The 13,254-nt window shown below is 37.9% G+C and overlaps 2 protein-coding genes across 2 annotated transcripts; both read right to left on the minus strand.

Moving 5' to 3' along the window:
* Window positions 1-570: 570 nt before the first annotated feature.
* On the minus strand, window positions 571-4,299 carry LOC134818799 (ras GTPase-activating protein 2-like). Its single transcript, XM_063828447.1, has 5 exons — window positions 4,145-4,299; window positions 3,904-3,987; window positions 3,594-3,687; window positions 2,739-2,882; window positions 571-2,339 (listed from the first exon to the last, which is right to left on the minus strand). Exons 1-5 carry the CDS (start codon window positions 4,295-4,297, stop codon window positions 2,044-2,046), a joined length of 771 nt encoding a protein of 256 aa, XP_063684517.1. The 5' UTR covers window positions 4,298-4,299; the 3' UTR covers window positions 571-2,043.
* Window positions 4,300-5,357: 1,058 nt separating this feature from the next.
* Window positions 5,358-12,418, minus strand: LOC134818804 (PAT complex subunit CCDC47-like). Its single transcript, XM_063828460.1, has 5 exons — window positions 12,285-12,418; window positions 11,165-12,035; window positions 10,800-10,933; window positions 10,321-10,434; window positions 5,358-6,404 (listed from the first exon to the last, which is right to left on the minus strand). The coding sequence occupies exons 1-5, from the start codon at window positions 12,414-12,416 to the stop codon at window positions 6,315-6,317; spliced, it is 1,341 nt and encodes a 446-aa protein (XP_063684530.1). The 5' UTR covers window positions 12,417-12,418; the 3' UTR covers window positions 5,358-6,314.
* Window positions 12,419-13,254: the final 836 nt, after the last annotated feature.

Consider the following 13,254-nt stretch of genomic DNA (forward strand, 5'->3'; position numbering starts at 1 on the left):
TTCGGGACCCTGACCCAGGCCCTTTCGGGACCGTGACCCAGGCCCTTTTGGAACTCATGCCTAGGCCACGTGACCCAGGCCCTTTCGCACATTTGCCGCATAATTGGTAAAAATTTACCGCACATTTTACCTTTATAGTCGGGTGCGGTACCGCATAATTGATAATTTCGAATAATATATGTGCCTCTGGTGGCTTTCGCTATATAGCGGGAACGCTCACATGCAATAAAGCGTTTAAGCATAGCTGGTTAGGACATCCAAATGAAAAACTTGGCGTCCTTTTCTACAACATTTGCACATACCACATTAGATGATGATTGATCTTGTTTGAATCTATTTATAATTATTAACCAGTTCAAAGTTGCGAATGTAAACTATTGATTTTAAAACTGCATAAGCAATAAGATAAAATTAATTTCAAACATAATTCTCAATATCAAATATTATCAATTCAACATAAAATCATGCTCTTTATACTTTCCATATAGAATTTAAGTCAAGCAAGAAAGGTTCAGTAGATAATAAAATTCACTATGTAAATTTAAAAGTGTTTCTAAACATTTCAAACCATTATTTTAGCCGAAATACTGGTCGAATAAGAAATTATGCAATATATGATTATCTGAATTGCTAATTGACTGGATCTGAAAATGATTGTGTGGGGTTTACAAGTGGACCCTTTTCCCATCCCTCACAATTCCAAGTTCCCAAATCTTTCAAGAACTTCAACTATGTCAGCCTCTTTTCACAGTTGCAGTAAGTGTATATCCGTCATAATACTCGTGTTTATAGGGAAACATTTGAAATTAGAATTTTAAATAATATCCGGACATGTGCTGGTCGCAAAAATAAACGCCAACTTTAAATCTGTTCACGGTAACGGTACAACTACATGTATACAAACATTAAACAATCACATGTCAATTGTCAACTTATCTTCTCCGTCTTGGATCAGTACAGAGGCACACGATTGACAATTAATATTTATATTAAAGTTCAACATTCGACATACATACTGATGAAATAAAGGATATATCTTAAAATTAAAATTAAATAGCCAGTGTCAGAGTGACAAATAATAACTGTATAAAATTAGACAAATAATGGGTGATTTGGATAAGTGAATCTTAGCTAACGGCTACAATAATATAAAGAAACAAGCGGTGGTCATTGCAGGAATGTTTTTCTCGTGCTGTAAGAAATTAATAACATTAAAGCTGAGGATCGTAAAGAATGTGTTAACAAGTTTACACATTTCTTTTGTGTAAAAAGGTATTTAGAAAGAAAAAAGTAGCTGCACCACAGTTAAACTTACTTAAATTAGATGTTTGGATAAATCTTCATATGATTGCTATATGATATAATAAAAGTGATATTTTTCTGAATAGATTTAATTTTTGAGATGATTTAGTTGTTTGTTGCAGGATATTTTCACCTCACCCTTTAGAACCGCTCTGACATGGTTAGTACCTGACATTTGTGTCAGTTGCTAACCATATGGGCGGTATACAAGCACATTATTTCATTTAATTTCATAAGATAATAATTTTAAAATTAATAGGTAAAGATTTAAGATATATCTAATAAAGTTTAAAGTTTAACTGTGAAGCAGAATGCCATAATGAAGTTCAGAATATAAGTTCTAAAAACAGCGTGTAATAAAGTTTTACAATAGAAATAGTACAAACAGGTGTGTAATAATACGGTGGTGGCAAAATCGGTATAAAAAGAGCTAGAGGGGGAAAAGGGCTGATCTATATTTAGATTGGTCACCATGACTTTTATACCGACTTCTTCACTAACCTATAACTCTGCCCTAGGTAAAAACCACGGACTCATAAACTTTATATATCTAAAATACTTAAAATAATTCTTCAGCGAAATAACATGGTTTGAATGTCCGGACCTTGTCAGATCAGCTTGTCAGTGTCCTGAAGTCATGAAGTGCGAGTCTGAATGGAGCTGGAACAAATTTTCGTCAAAAGTCCCTCAAAAAAGAATCAGAAAAGAATCTATATCGGGCACTTTTGCCATTTGAAAAGTTTAATATCTGGGACTGTTACCACTGGAATCAAGGCTGTGTTTAGTTTTGAAGGAGCCACCCTCGTCATCACTGAGTTCTCCGTCTGAGAACACGTCTTCCTCCTCGTGGGTCTCTGAGCTGATAGACTTGGTGTGAGTTAGACTGTCCGTTTTATCTGATTTGTCCAGCTTCAGTGAGTGCATCATGTTTTGCAGGGACAGTTTCCGCTTTATGGTGTGTCGTTGTTGGTCTGCTGCGTTGCTAGCCCGCCTTGCTTCTGCTTCCATGCTGGCTCGTCTCGGGTCTATGCCCATGTCTGAAAAATAACATGTTTGTTAGCTTATAATTTTACAGAGCTCGATGTTTAGTTCTAAAGATATTCAATACTTTGTTATTCTATTTCATCATGCACTTGTAAATGTATTATAATCAAAGAATAGTATCATTATTTATCTAAAATTAAGTAATATGTGTTACTGCAAAATTCGCATGAGAATTGTCACTTTTAAAACAGGAAGTTAGGTAAATGTAATCCTGGATAATTGAATGATTCAACGAATATTGCTGTACACGGGATATATGTAGATTCAATTAAAACGATAGGTTATTATTAGCCTTCATTATGGCGGTTTAAGGAAAATTTACTAAAAATCTAAAAAAATACATCCCAACCTACGATCATACATATAAAAATAACGTCAAATTCATCACCAACCTGATATCCTATCGCACACGTATGTGTTCTCACAACCTGAGTCGTAATGTTTCTCAGTCTTGTGACAGCAGCTCCACTTCTTCTTAATGTACGCTCCACTGTGATAGTGACTCAACATTCTCTCAGGGCACGACTTCTCTGACACTGCAGGGAGGGAGAGAGAGGTTAGATTATATATTAGATCATCACTAGTAAGCGCTAATGAACAGGGTTATAAATTAAGTGAGGTGTTGTTGAAGTCGCTTGATGATTATGGCAGACTTTTGACTTCTGTGTCAGATTCTTTGTGCTTTGCCTTTGTTTAAGTTCACAATATATTTTACAATATTTATCTGGCACAGAGCCAGGTCGGACGTGTAGGAGCCACTTCATTCACCCAAATTCGTCAAGTTGTCACGTCCAAAAGTATTATGGACGGAATGAAGAGCAGCTCATTAATGTATTACATAAAATATGATTTGATGCGATTATCGTAAGGTATGTAATTCACAATCGATGTTTATAATATCAGGTACTGCCAATTATATGCAGGTTGAAAAAGTCTAGGTTTATGGAGAGTTATTATTACAGAGTTATTGTTATTATGAGAGTTATAGTTATTAGTTATAATTATTATGAGAGTTACAGTTATTAGAGTTAAAGCTATTATGAGAGTTGTAGGGAAAATACTTATTTTAGGTTACTTTAGGAGAAATAGAAGAAATATGGAATCACTAAATGATCAGATAATCCAGAATGATCTATAATAGGACGCACGAAACATTTGTTTGACCTTCTTCTGATCCAAAATAGGAAAAAAGGGCACGAGTTAACGCTACTTTTTTTGGCAAGCCATTAAATAAAACAAGCTCTTACCTAGTCGTATGCACTGTATCCACTCTTCTTGTGTCTGTTTAGTATCACTTTGTAGATAAAGAGCTCTTAGCTTCTCCTTGTCTGAGTATACCACCTGCACATATCATTGTCTTAATACTCCTCTCTATACGTGACAATAACTTATAGCCATCTCAACGTTAGTCTTAACAATAACCAGTACTTCCGGAGAAGAGAAATAGTACTGGCTCTAACATACGATGAACATTGAGACAACACCAAGAATGTGTATTGAGGGACAGATAATTGCACTGCTCTTTGGTCTATCACATCACGGCAACAGCTTACTAACCTGGAATAGGCGGGGTCTGTTAAAGGTCTCTTCTTCTACAAGTTCACAACATCTGATGCAGTCCACGCTGATACGACCTTTCTCCTGGCAAACAATGTTACTGTTAGTTAAAAAACTGAACAGATCAAACTGATATGCTGACTAAAAAAAGCTTCGTTCTAAATTATCAATCTTTGATCTACAATCTTGGCTATCACACAAAGAAATCGGCAATCAAAGAAGCGGAGCTGTTAGAACTCACCGAGTGTCCATTAGGAGTGTGATAAGTCAAAGTCTTGTCCGTCAAAACAAACCACCTTTCTTGGAACTTAGCATTGAAAGTGGTCTTGCTCTTACTGATGCTGCGCTTTGTCAGCATTCCATGTCTGACGGGTCTGTCAACTGTGCTAGCCATCCTAAAACATAGTACATTAGCAAGGAAATGAGTCTGTGTACTGCACTAATTGCTGATTAACAAGTTGCAGAACACGTGATACTCTAATTGCAGGCAGCGCGCACAACACGTGCACTTACCACGCTGTTTACTAGAGTTTCTGAAACGACTAGAGCAAAAATGAGAGCACATTAGATCATGAATTATCAATAAATGGGAAAACACAGGGGTCTAATCGAGTAATATAAGTGTTAAATTCCAGAAATATTTCATTATCACCAAAATAAAAACTCGAAACCCAGAAGTCTGATCTAATACAGAAAATTAGGCTACAGACACACCGCCAGCGCTTCAGTATAGCCAACCATAAATGAACTGTAGACCTACTGGCGGAAATTATGACATACTTTGCGCTGTATCAAAGGACTGCAAATGTTATTGTTACTACACACAATTCGACTATTCTGCCCTGTGCAAAGTGGAAACTAAATACAATGCGCCATTTCCGACGCTATATAATATCGGTTGAGATCGAGAATGTACGTAGAGCAGCTAGGTGTCATGTGCGCGCGCTGCACGCGCACAACAAAGCCGTGTCTGACTTATAACTACAAACATTTGAGTCAAAGCGCCTTACTGAACAGTCACAATGTTTGTGGCAAGTTTAAAATGCAGGAAGTGAGCGGATCAATATCCAACCAGAAAGAAGCTTGGAAATATAGAAATAAGTTCTAAATTGATCAAGTTTCTATTATTGGACGTTAAATCAAACCCGGTAGCCTAAATAAAACCAACCAAAAATGTGTACATACTTTAAAACAACTTCGTAAATTTAACAGGGCGGGCCAAAAGTTGTCAGTCCTTCTTAAATCCGGATGCTAAAACTTGGCCTGTATAAAACTCCAATCATATGTTCGAGGATCTGTAAGTCAATAATAAAGAATGTGATATTTTAGCCAAATTCTTTAAATACGCGAATATAAAACATTCAACGCATACCACAAGCTTCAAAATCGCAACAACGGTAGCGAGAGTCCTGAGTTAGTTTAAATTTATGTATCCTGAATAATAAACTAAGATGGCAAAACAGAGCAGTTGTAGTAAGCACTTTTTACATCTTTTGACAACATTAATTAGGTCACCATCTCATCAGCAAGCAATTGATAAGATTCCCATGCGAGTTAAGTTATCACTTGATCGAATCCTAGTAATAAACGTGAGCTTGAAAAGCTCTACATCGGAGTTACTAGAGATCCATTTTCCGGCTGGTATAAGTTCGGAAATTCTAAACAACCGGTAACACGACATCTGTCCGAAAGCGACATCTGTCCGAATCAGAAAATATGTTATTTGGACAATAGTTTATGTCGGATCCTACCGTACGATTTTCTTAAAACTTTCCATAAAGTATGGTGGTTATAGGACGAATAATATGTGTAAGTTTGAAGAATTTTTAAGAAAATCGTATCGTTGGATCTCCAGATATATGCTTTGGAACCACTGAGTACCACCGAATTGGATATATTTTTTGCGGTTAAGGTAATATCTTAAACTTGGCTCATAGAAACTCGCTCAAACTTACACATATTATTCGTCATATAACCACCATACTTTATGGAAAGTTTTAAGAAAATCGTACGGTAGGATCCGACATAAACTATTGTCCAAATAACATATTTTCTGATTCGGACAGATGTCGCTTTCGGACAGATGTCGCCCAATCTAAACAACCTATCTGGGAATAATGATCCTTGAGCAGGGAGTTGCAAAAAAGGACCAAGTTCTATTAATTACAGACCGGAAATCCTCGAACATGTGAAGGAAAATGTGCTGTAAAACGAACTATAACGATTGGACACGAGATAAGCTAACTAGCTACAATAAAAGTTTGACAACTTTTAGCCGACCCCATATTATGCATACTATTCAATCCATCAGCAAACAACACAGGGTAAACATATAATATAAAGCTTCAAAATAAGGAATAAAGATAGGTTGATCATGATGGGTAAACAAATTGTAAACAAAGTTTCCAGAATCAGCCTGTTTTTACTTTAAGCTGCTTTACTCTTGGTCCGCTCCGTCTCATGCTCTTCTTATACTCCCGCTCTTCGTAGCGCCGCTGAGCCTAAACACAATTACTACGTCACAATTGTAGTCCTTAATACAATTACAACTCACAAACTTAATACAAAATGTGATCAATCCTTGCAAAATATAATAACACAATATATGTAGATCGCTGCATATGGCACCCGAAATACTGAAAGAGACGTAGTTTTGACTTTCGAGATGATGAGTCGCAATGAGGTGATAGTTATGAAAAATAATCATAAATTCGATGAAGCTTCAGAAGTTTAACTACCGATTCTTGACATGATGACGATTTAGGGGTTTCGGGAAAAAGGATTCAATATTAAACTTTAAAGTAGAAAACAAAACTCAAAAGTCATGAAAGATTAAGTGATTTTTGAGTTTTGAAAAATGATTGCAGCTCATTGTGTTCATGTGAGTCTAGTCAATAGAGAAACGTGGCCTAAAACACATCCTCCTACCCCGCTCCCTATAAAACACATCCCCCTACCCCCTATAAAACACATCCCCCTACCCCCTATAAAACACATCCCCTACCCCCTATAAAACACATCCCCCTACCCCCTATAAACCACATCCCCCTACCCCCTATAAAACACATCCCCCCTATATTCTATAAAACACATCCCCCCTATAAAACACATCCCCCTACCCCCTATAAACAACATCCCCTGGCCCTACCCCCTATAAAACACATCCCCCTACCGGCTACCCCCTATAAACCACATCCCCTACCCCCTATAAAACACATCCCCTACCCCCTATAAAACACATCCCCCCTATAAAACACATCCCCCTACCCCCTATAAAACACATCCCCCTACCCCCCTATAAACCACATCCCCCTACCCCATATAAAACACATCCCCTACCCCCTATAAACAACATCCCCTACCCCCTATAAAACACATCCCCCCTATAAAACACATCCCCCTACCCCCTATAAACAACATCCCCTACCCCCTATAAAACACATCCCCCTACCGGCTACCCCCTATAAACCACATCCCCCCTATAAAACGCATCCCCCTATAAAACACACCCCTCCTATAAAACACATCCCCCTACCCCCTAAAAACACATCCCCTACCCCCTATAAAACACATCCCCCCTATAAAACACATCCTCCTACCCCCTATAAAACACATCCCCCTACCCCCTATAAAACACATCCCGCTACCCCCTATAAAACACATCCCCCTACCCCCTATAAAACACATCCCGCTACCTCCCCCCCCCCCTATAAAACACATCTGCCCCCCCCCCCCTCATACCATTGACACCAATATAGCAATATTTAAACTCTGCGTACAAAGTACTACGGGTATCCCAAAAGTACTGTTAACTGAAGAAGAGAACCCTAAAAAGTGGTTGAGTGTAAAAACCTTACGTTAAAAGGATAAGTTTACTCAACACCTTGACTTGACATATTAAATAAAAAGGACAATAAAACTGCCACCCTCTTACTGGTTACACCGGGATTTACTACCACAAACCCGGAGAAACAAACAATGACCTGACTTTCAGAAGTAAAGATAAAACTAAAAGAAGGCTGGTGATTTAGTGGAGTTGTGAGTGGTCCATGCGTAGAAGAGCTCAATTAAGATCCACACTTTCTTACTTCTCATTACTGAGAATGCTGAGCAACCCAACTCAATGTTGGCGTGTGTAAGAACCACATTCCACAAGTACATACACATTACAGTCAACCTAATCATCTCATTAACTGATGAAATTGTTAGAGCAAAGGACCCACACGGGATCCAACTTGGGAATCAAGCTTTCAACTAATTGGGCAATTCAGAAAAAAACCTCTACCGATACCAAAAACAAAAATAAGATGTCATCGAAGATAAAGTGATTTGAAGTTTGGACAAATGGTTGCAGTTCATAATTTTCATGTCAGTAATGAGAAAGTCTGGTTTCTAAAAAAACTTGGTTCTCTTAACATGGTCACCTTTTATAACGATATCCTGCTATCCTAAAAATAATGTGGCACAATGAACAGAGGAAGAGGAATAAAGAAGCATGAAGTGGAAGATCTCTATCTTGCATAAAAAGGGTATTTCAAGACTAGCTTAACACGTCTATAGTCTATACTAATAAAATCTTAAGTAAGAAAGAAGTTTAAGTTCCCAGTTTATCACTGGTTATGTCGGAATAATCTTAAACGACCCAGAAAAACAAAAACAAACTCATATTAACAAAATGATGTTCTGCTGATTACCGCACTACCAGGTAGAAGAGGAAACTATAAAAGGGTTTGTGATCTAGTTTGTCTCGACTATAACAGCGGTGAGTGGTATTAGAGAAAGGGAACTTTTTAACAGTCACAATATCTCAATTCCCATTGTTGAGAACCCTCAGCAATACAGATTCGACGACTTGAAGTTGCAGTGTTTAGGGACATTGGCTCTACAGACTCTGTAGGAACACCACAAAAGGCCCTCTTGTCTTATTTCATGTGATCCAACTTATACTACCAAGCTGTCAACTAAAAAGGGGACTCGTTTCTGCAAAAAGAACCCACATTTTCAACAGGAAATCAAGGCACAAAAAAAATAAATTAATCTAGTTCAATCAAGTGCGCTGGCAGAATTTAACACAACTTTCAAATCTTCAACTAAAGGTCACTGAAACGGACAAAATGTTACAAGGTAAAACGGGATATGATCATCAGGGTCGAAGCAATAACTTAATTACAGGATAAAACGGGATATGGTCACCGACTGACAACTAAGTTTTATACAACACAATATCACGTGACTAATGATCTCATCGCCTCCCTCACATCTCACCTTGTTCATATCATTAGGAACTGTTAGGAACGTCACAATGTCCTAATTACGTAAAGGACACCCGCAAAGTTCCCCTAATAAGTCTACCATAATTCAAGAATGACGATAGCTAGATGTAGTAGCTACTGCTACTACTACTACTACGACAGCGTGTTTACCACATTTTGGCAGTGAGCCAACGGTGCTGAGATAAGTGATTATCTGAGAGGATCATGAGCTTGTGAGAGTCGGGGAGAGAGCTGACTGATTACTTGCTTTACGGAAATTAATTATGCAGGGCATTCTCTGTTCTTAGCATATTATGAACAATCACGAGCAATTTTCATAGTGTACTGTAAATCAGCTTCCCTCTAGTATTAAAGCTAACTGGGGCAGACTGGGGGTAGAAATACGCTCCTTCACAAAACACACGGTCACAAAAACGATACAGAGCGGCTGATAAATGATACAGTGCCAAGAAGAGCTGGAGTGAGAGAGAGAGAGAGAGAGAGAGAGAGAGAGAGAGAGAGAGAGAGAGAGAGAGAGAGAGAGAGAGAGAGAGAGAGAGAGAGAGAGAGAGAGAGAGAGAGAGAGAGAGAGAGAGAGAGAGAGAGAGAGAGAGAGAGAGAGAGAGAGAGAGTTGGGCGTGAGCACACAACAAGTCGTCAACACTGTACTCTGCACCTGTAAAAAGTCAGTACAACACGACGCTGTTGTCAGAGAGGGAGGAGGAGGAGGTAAGGGACAGAACAACACATGGCCGGAGGAGAGAAGCCACATATTATTTGTGGAGGTGTCGATTATTAATGATAGAGCTATGTGGGGTCCTGTCAGCACTTCCTCGTCACTAATTTTAACTCACTACCCCCAAATCAAGTTGCCGCTTCTAATTAATTCAGGAGTCCGAGGAATGACAAAATGAAAGTGTCTAACATTTATGTTAAGGTCCAATGGTGGGAGAGTTCTGAGGTAACTTCCCACACTATACCAGGAATGTTACATTACAAAGGAGTGTTTTGGATGTATCAGCTTTCAATGGATAATTGTAACGCGTAATTTTAGTTTAGTATGTAAAAAATATGTATGGATAATGATGAGTGATGATTCTGTACCATGAACTACGTCCCACTTATAGAATAACTAACGGCTAAGATAAGCGGTGCTCTCACTTACCTCGGGATCCAACTCTTGGATCTTCTCCTTCTCCATGCGCTTGCGCTCGTCACGGCGCTGTTGGGCTGCTTCCTGTCTCTGGTTGTGAGTCTGTTTCAAGTATTCTTCCTCTACCTAAAACAACAAAGACAACATTACAGGACAGATCAATATAAGTTAGAGCAAATGAACTAAAGTCTAACAAAACAGAGACAAAATCGTGCGTTGAGTAAGGCGTAGAGTACTTTGTCAATACTAGATTTGTGAGTGAACTTTAAATTATAAGGGATCACTTTGAGTCTGAACAAGTAAGAAATGACGCTATTAGGAGGAATGACGCTGTACTTGAGCGTGAATCCGAGGCTAAATAACAGAAAAGGGTCATAATCTGAGTACACCAGAACGTAAAGATCAAGCACTAGGCAGGTTGACTTTTTAACAAATCCTTGAATCTTTACCAGTAACGTAACGTAATGGATAAATTTAAAAAGTTGTTTCACCTGGACTCTGTGCTTGTCAGCTTTGTTCTTATTCTCTTTGCTGAGTTTAAACTTGTGTACTTTAATCATCATGTGAAGAGCCATTCTAAGTAGCGGTTCGGTTGTTTCCATAATAGTGCTCTTAGTTCGCTTTCCTGGCATGTCAGGTTGGTTACAAGTCTATTATTAGATAATATTATTGGATTATAACATGATTAGATTGTATTAGTCTGTTGTAAAAATAGACCAAAGTAACGAAATATCAGACTGGTTCTCAGTAAAAGTTATTGAATCCTCGTTGAAACAACAGACGACCCAGTAAAACAACTATAACAAGCCGATGATCTAATGAGTCCTGAAGCAAGACTAACTACATTGAGAATTACCATGCCCGGGGATGACGAAGTTGAATATTAATCTCTTGACAGGTGAAGGACGCTCCGTCTCGGTCTGAGATTCCTGGGATATCTTGAAACCAGTGTAGTAGTCCGAGAAGTGGATACTATCGAACACGTCGATGTTCTCAGCGATTGTCTTACAGACGGGAATGGAGAGGAACTCGTTGGAGACCTCGGAGAACTCAGCCAGGATTCCGAGCTGAGAGGGAAGGTCAAACTTGTCGGTTTTCTTTTCCGTGGCAAAGTGGGCCAGATCCTGAACCTCTTGTTGTAGCCGTTTGAGACCCTTGCGGGGCATGATAGCGAGTACAACATGGTCCATGTCCTCTGGAGCGAGATAGGTGGTGATAGTGATGGTGTCAGACTGGGGTTTGAAGATCTGGGACAGAACAGATATCAGATCTTGCCGTCTCAGTAATTTTATTTCTATCTTTATACCTTCACAACCCACCCGACCTGTGCACCACAGCACGAATCTGTTTTCAGATTCTTTAACAAGAACATCTTCAGATATCTCTTTAGAAACTCCGTCGTCACCCACTATACAGAACGCGTCAGACAACAGTTTCTTATGATGTTCAAACCACGCATTTGCCAGCCTGTTATTGATTGATTTGCCTGTATAGAAGTTCAGTGCATACACAAATACTCCTATAAGTCCGATTATTTCAAGGTAATAATCTTCCCAGTGTCCTTTCATATTGACTGGTGCATTGACGATGTTAAGTTCATTGTTGCCCGAGGGAGCCTTCTCGCTCGGGTTGATGCCCTCGAAGTCTTCGTCTTCGATAACTATTTGGTCATCTTCTGTGTCGTCGGGTTCTTGCACCTCAACTGTTTCTTCTGGTGAGTTTTCAACCTGAAATATAACAGGAAAAGTTTAAGTGCAGATAAAACAAATAAAAAGGTATCTGGACTAATATTTGTACTACAATTATTTGTCAGGGTTTTATTTGTATTGTTGTATACAAGATCAAACTTTGAGATAATAGCAATCTTGGAAGAATCTTGAAATAATAACACAGAAAACTCAATTTAAAATTATTTCACGTTCTCAGCACATAAATAAAAAAACACACAGTTCTTGCACGCGACCTAAACAACAAACCTCAATGTCGTAATCATCTGGTTCGATAACCACAGTTTCATCAGTGTCAAACTCAGCAAAAGGGTCTTCTGACTGGCCCAGGGCTAGAGCTAAAAACAAGGCGATCCAAACAAAGTCCCAGACTGACGACATGACTACCTGATCGAAGATGTGATTATTCTGCCTCTTGATTAGAATATAGGTACGAGTTTGATAACAGATAGAAATTATCTGGGTACATTATCCTTGTGGACACGAAATAAGTATTATGTGTGCATCAAAATCATTTGAAAGCAATAACATACAGTTACAAGATATTTCATAAGACATAGATTAACTAATATGAATAACTTCAACTAAAACTAAAGCAATGAAACAAATTCCTCTAAATCCTCAATAAAAGAGACACAGATAAAAATAATGAAATATCTTCAAAACGTAGAAAAATAGCGTAAAAGCTAAGATATAAACATAAATTATCAAAGAGTATTTTTGGAGTTATCTGCAATTACATGCTTTCAAAATCCATAAAACATATATCGATGAACATTTAAATTAAAACCTTTTGGTATTCAATAGGTTTATTGATTTCTTCATAATACAGCTTTAAGAATTCTCAGTCCCTCTTAATTATGCCATTTTGTTTGTGATGTTTATTGAAGAGACTTTGAATGCCCTTCATTCTTGTGTTAGCTAATTATGGAATATAGAATTTTTTCAAGATTCAAATAAGTTTTAATACTTTATTGCTGTAATCTGTAAAATTTGAAAAAGTATTTAATAAAAAACTTTTAAAAAGTATCTAATTTCTATCACATAAACATTGTCTGTCTCATGGTCTACCTGACACAGAGGCTAGTATTGAGTATGGTTCCTTAATTATGCAAATTATCTAAGTTATAATAACTTTTTTCTTTAATATCTCGAACTACATTATATTTATATATAGAGATTGACTGTACAATTATTTCTGATTTATATACAAAAATAT

Source organism: Bolinopsis microptera, chromosome 1, assembly GCF_026151205.1.
Source record: "Bolinopsis microptera isolate Bmic1 chromosome 1, MBARI_Bmic_1.0, whole genome shotgun sequence".
Lineage (NCBI taxonomy): Eukaryota > Metazoa > Ctenophora > Tentaculata > Lobata > Bolinopsidae > Bolinopsis > Bolinopsis microptera.

What these genes read in the sequence shown, in the direction of transcription:
- LOC134818804 (XM_063828460.1), bottom strand. Translation starts at nt 12,416, where the DNA reads ATGTCGTCAGTCTGGGACTTTGTTTGGATCGCCTTGTTTTTAGCTCTA. An exon ending in CAGATGATTACGACATTGAG is followed by an intron (nt 12,036 to 12,284) that starts GTTTGTTGTTTA and finishes GTTATATTTCAG; the next exon opens with GTTGAAAACTCACCAGAAGA. An exon ending in TCCAAGAGTTGGATCCCGAG is followed by an intron (nt 6,405 to 10,320) that starts GTAAGTGAGAGC and finishes AATTGTGTTTAG; the next exon opens with GCTCAGCGGCGCTACGAAGA.
- LOC134818799 (XM_063828447.1), bottom strand. Translation starts at nt 4,297, where the DNA reads ATGGCTAGCACAGTTGACAGACCCGTCAGACATGGAATGCTGACAAAG. An exon ending in ACACTCCTAATGGACACTCG is followed by an intron (nt 3,988 to 4,144) that starts GTGAGTTCTAAC and finishes ATTGTTTGCCAG; the next exon opens with GAGAAAGGTCGTATCAGCGT. An exon ending in CGTGTGCGATAGGATATCAG is followed by an intron (nt 2,340 to 2,738) that starts GTTGGTGATGAA and finishes GTTATTTTTCAG; the next exon opens with ACATGGGCATAGACCCGAGA.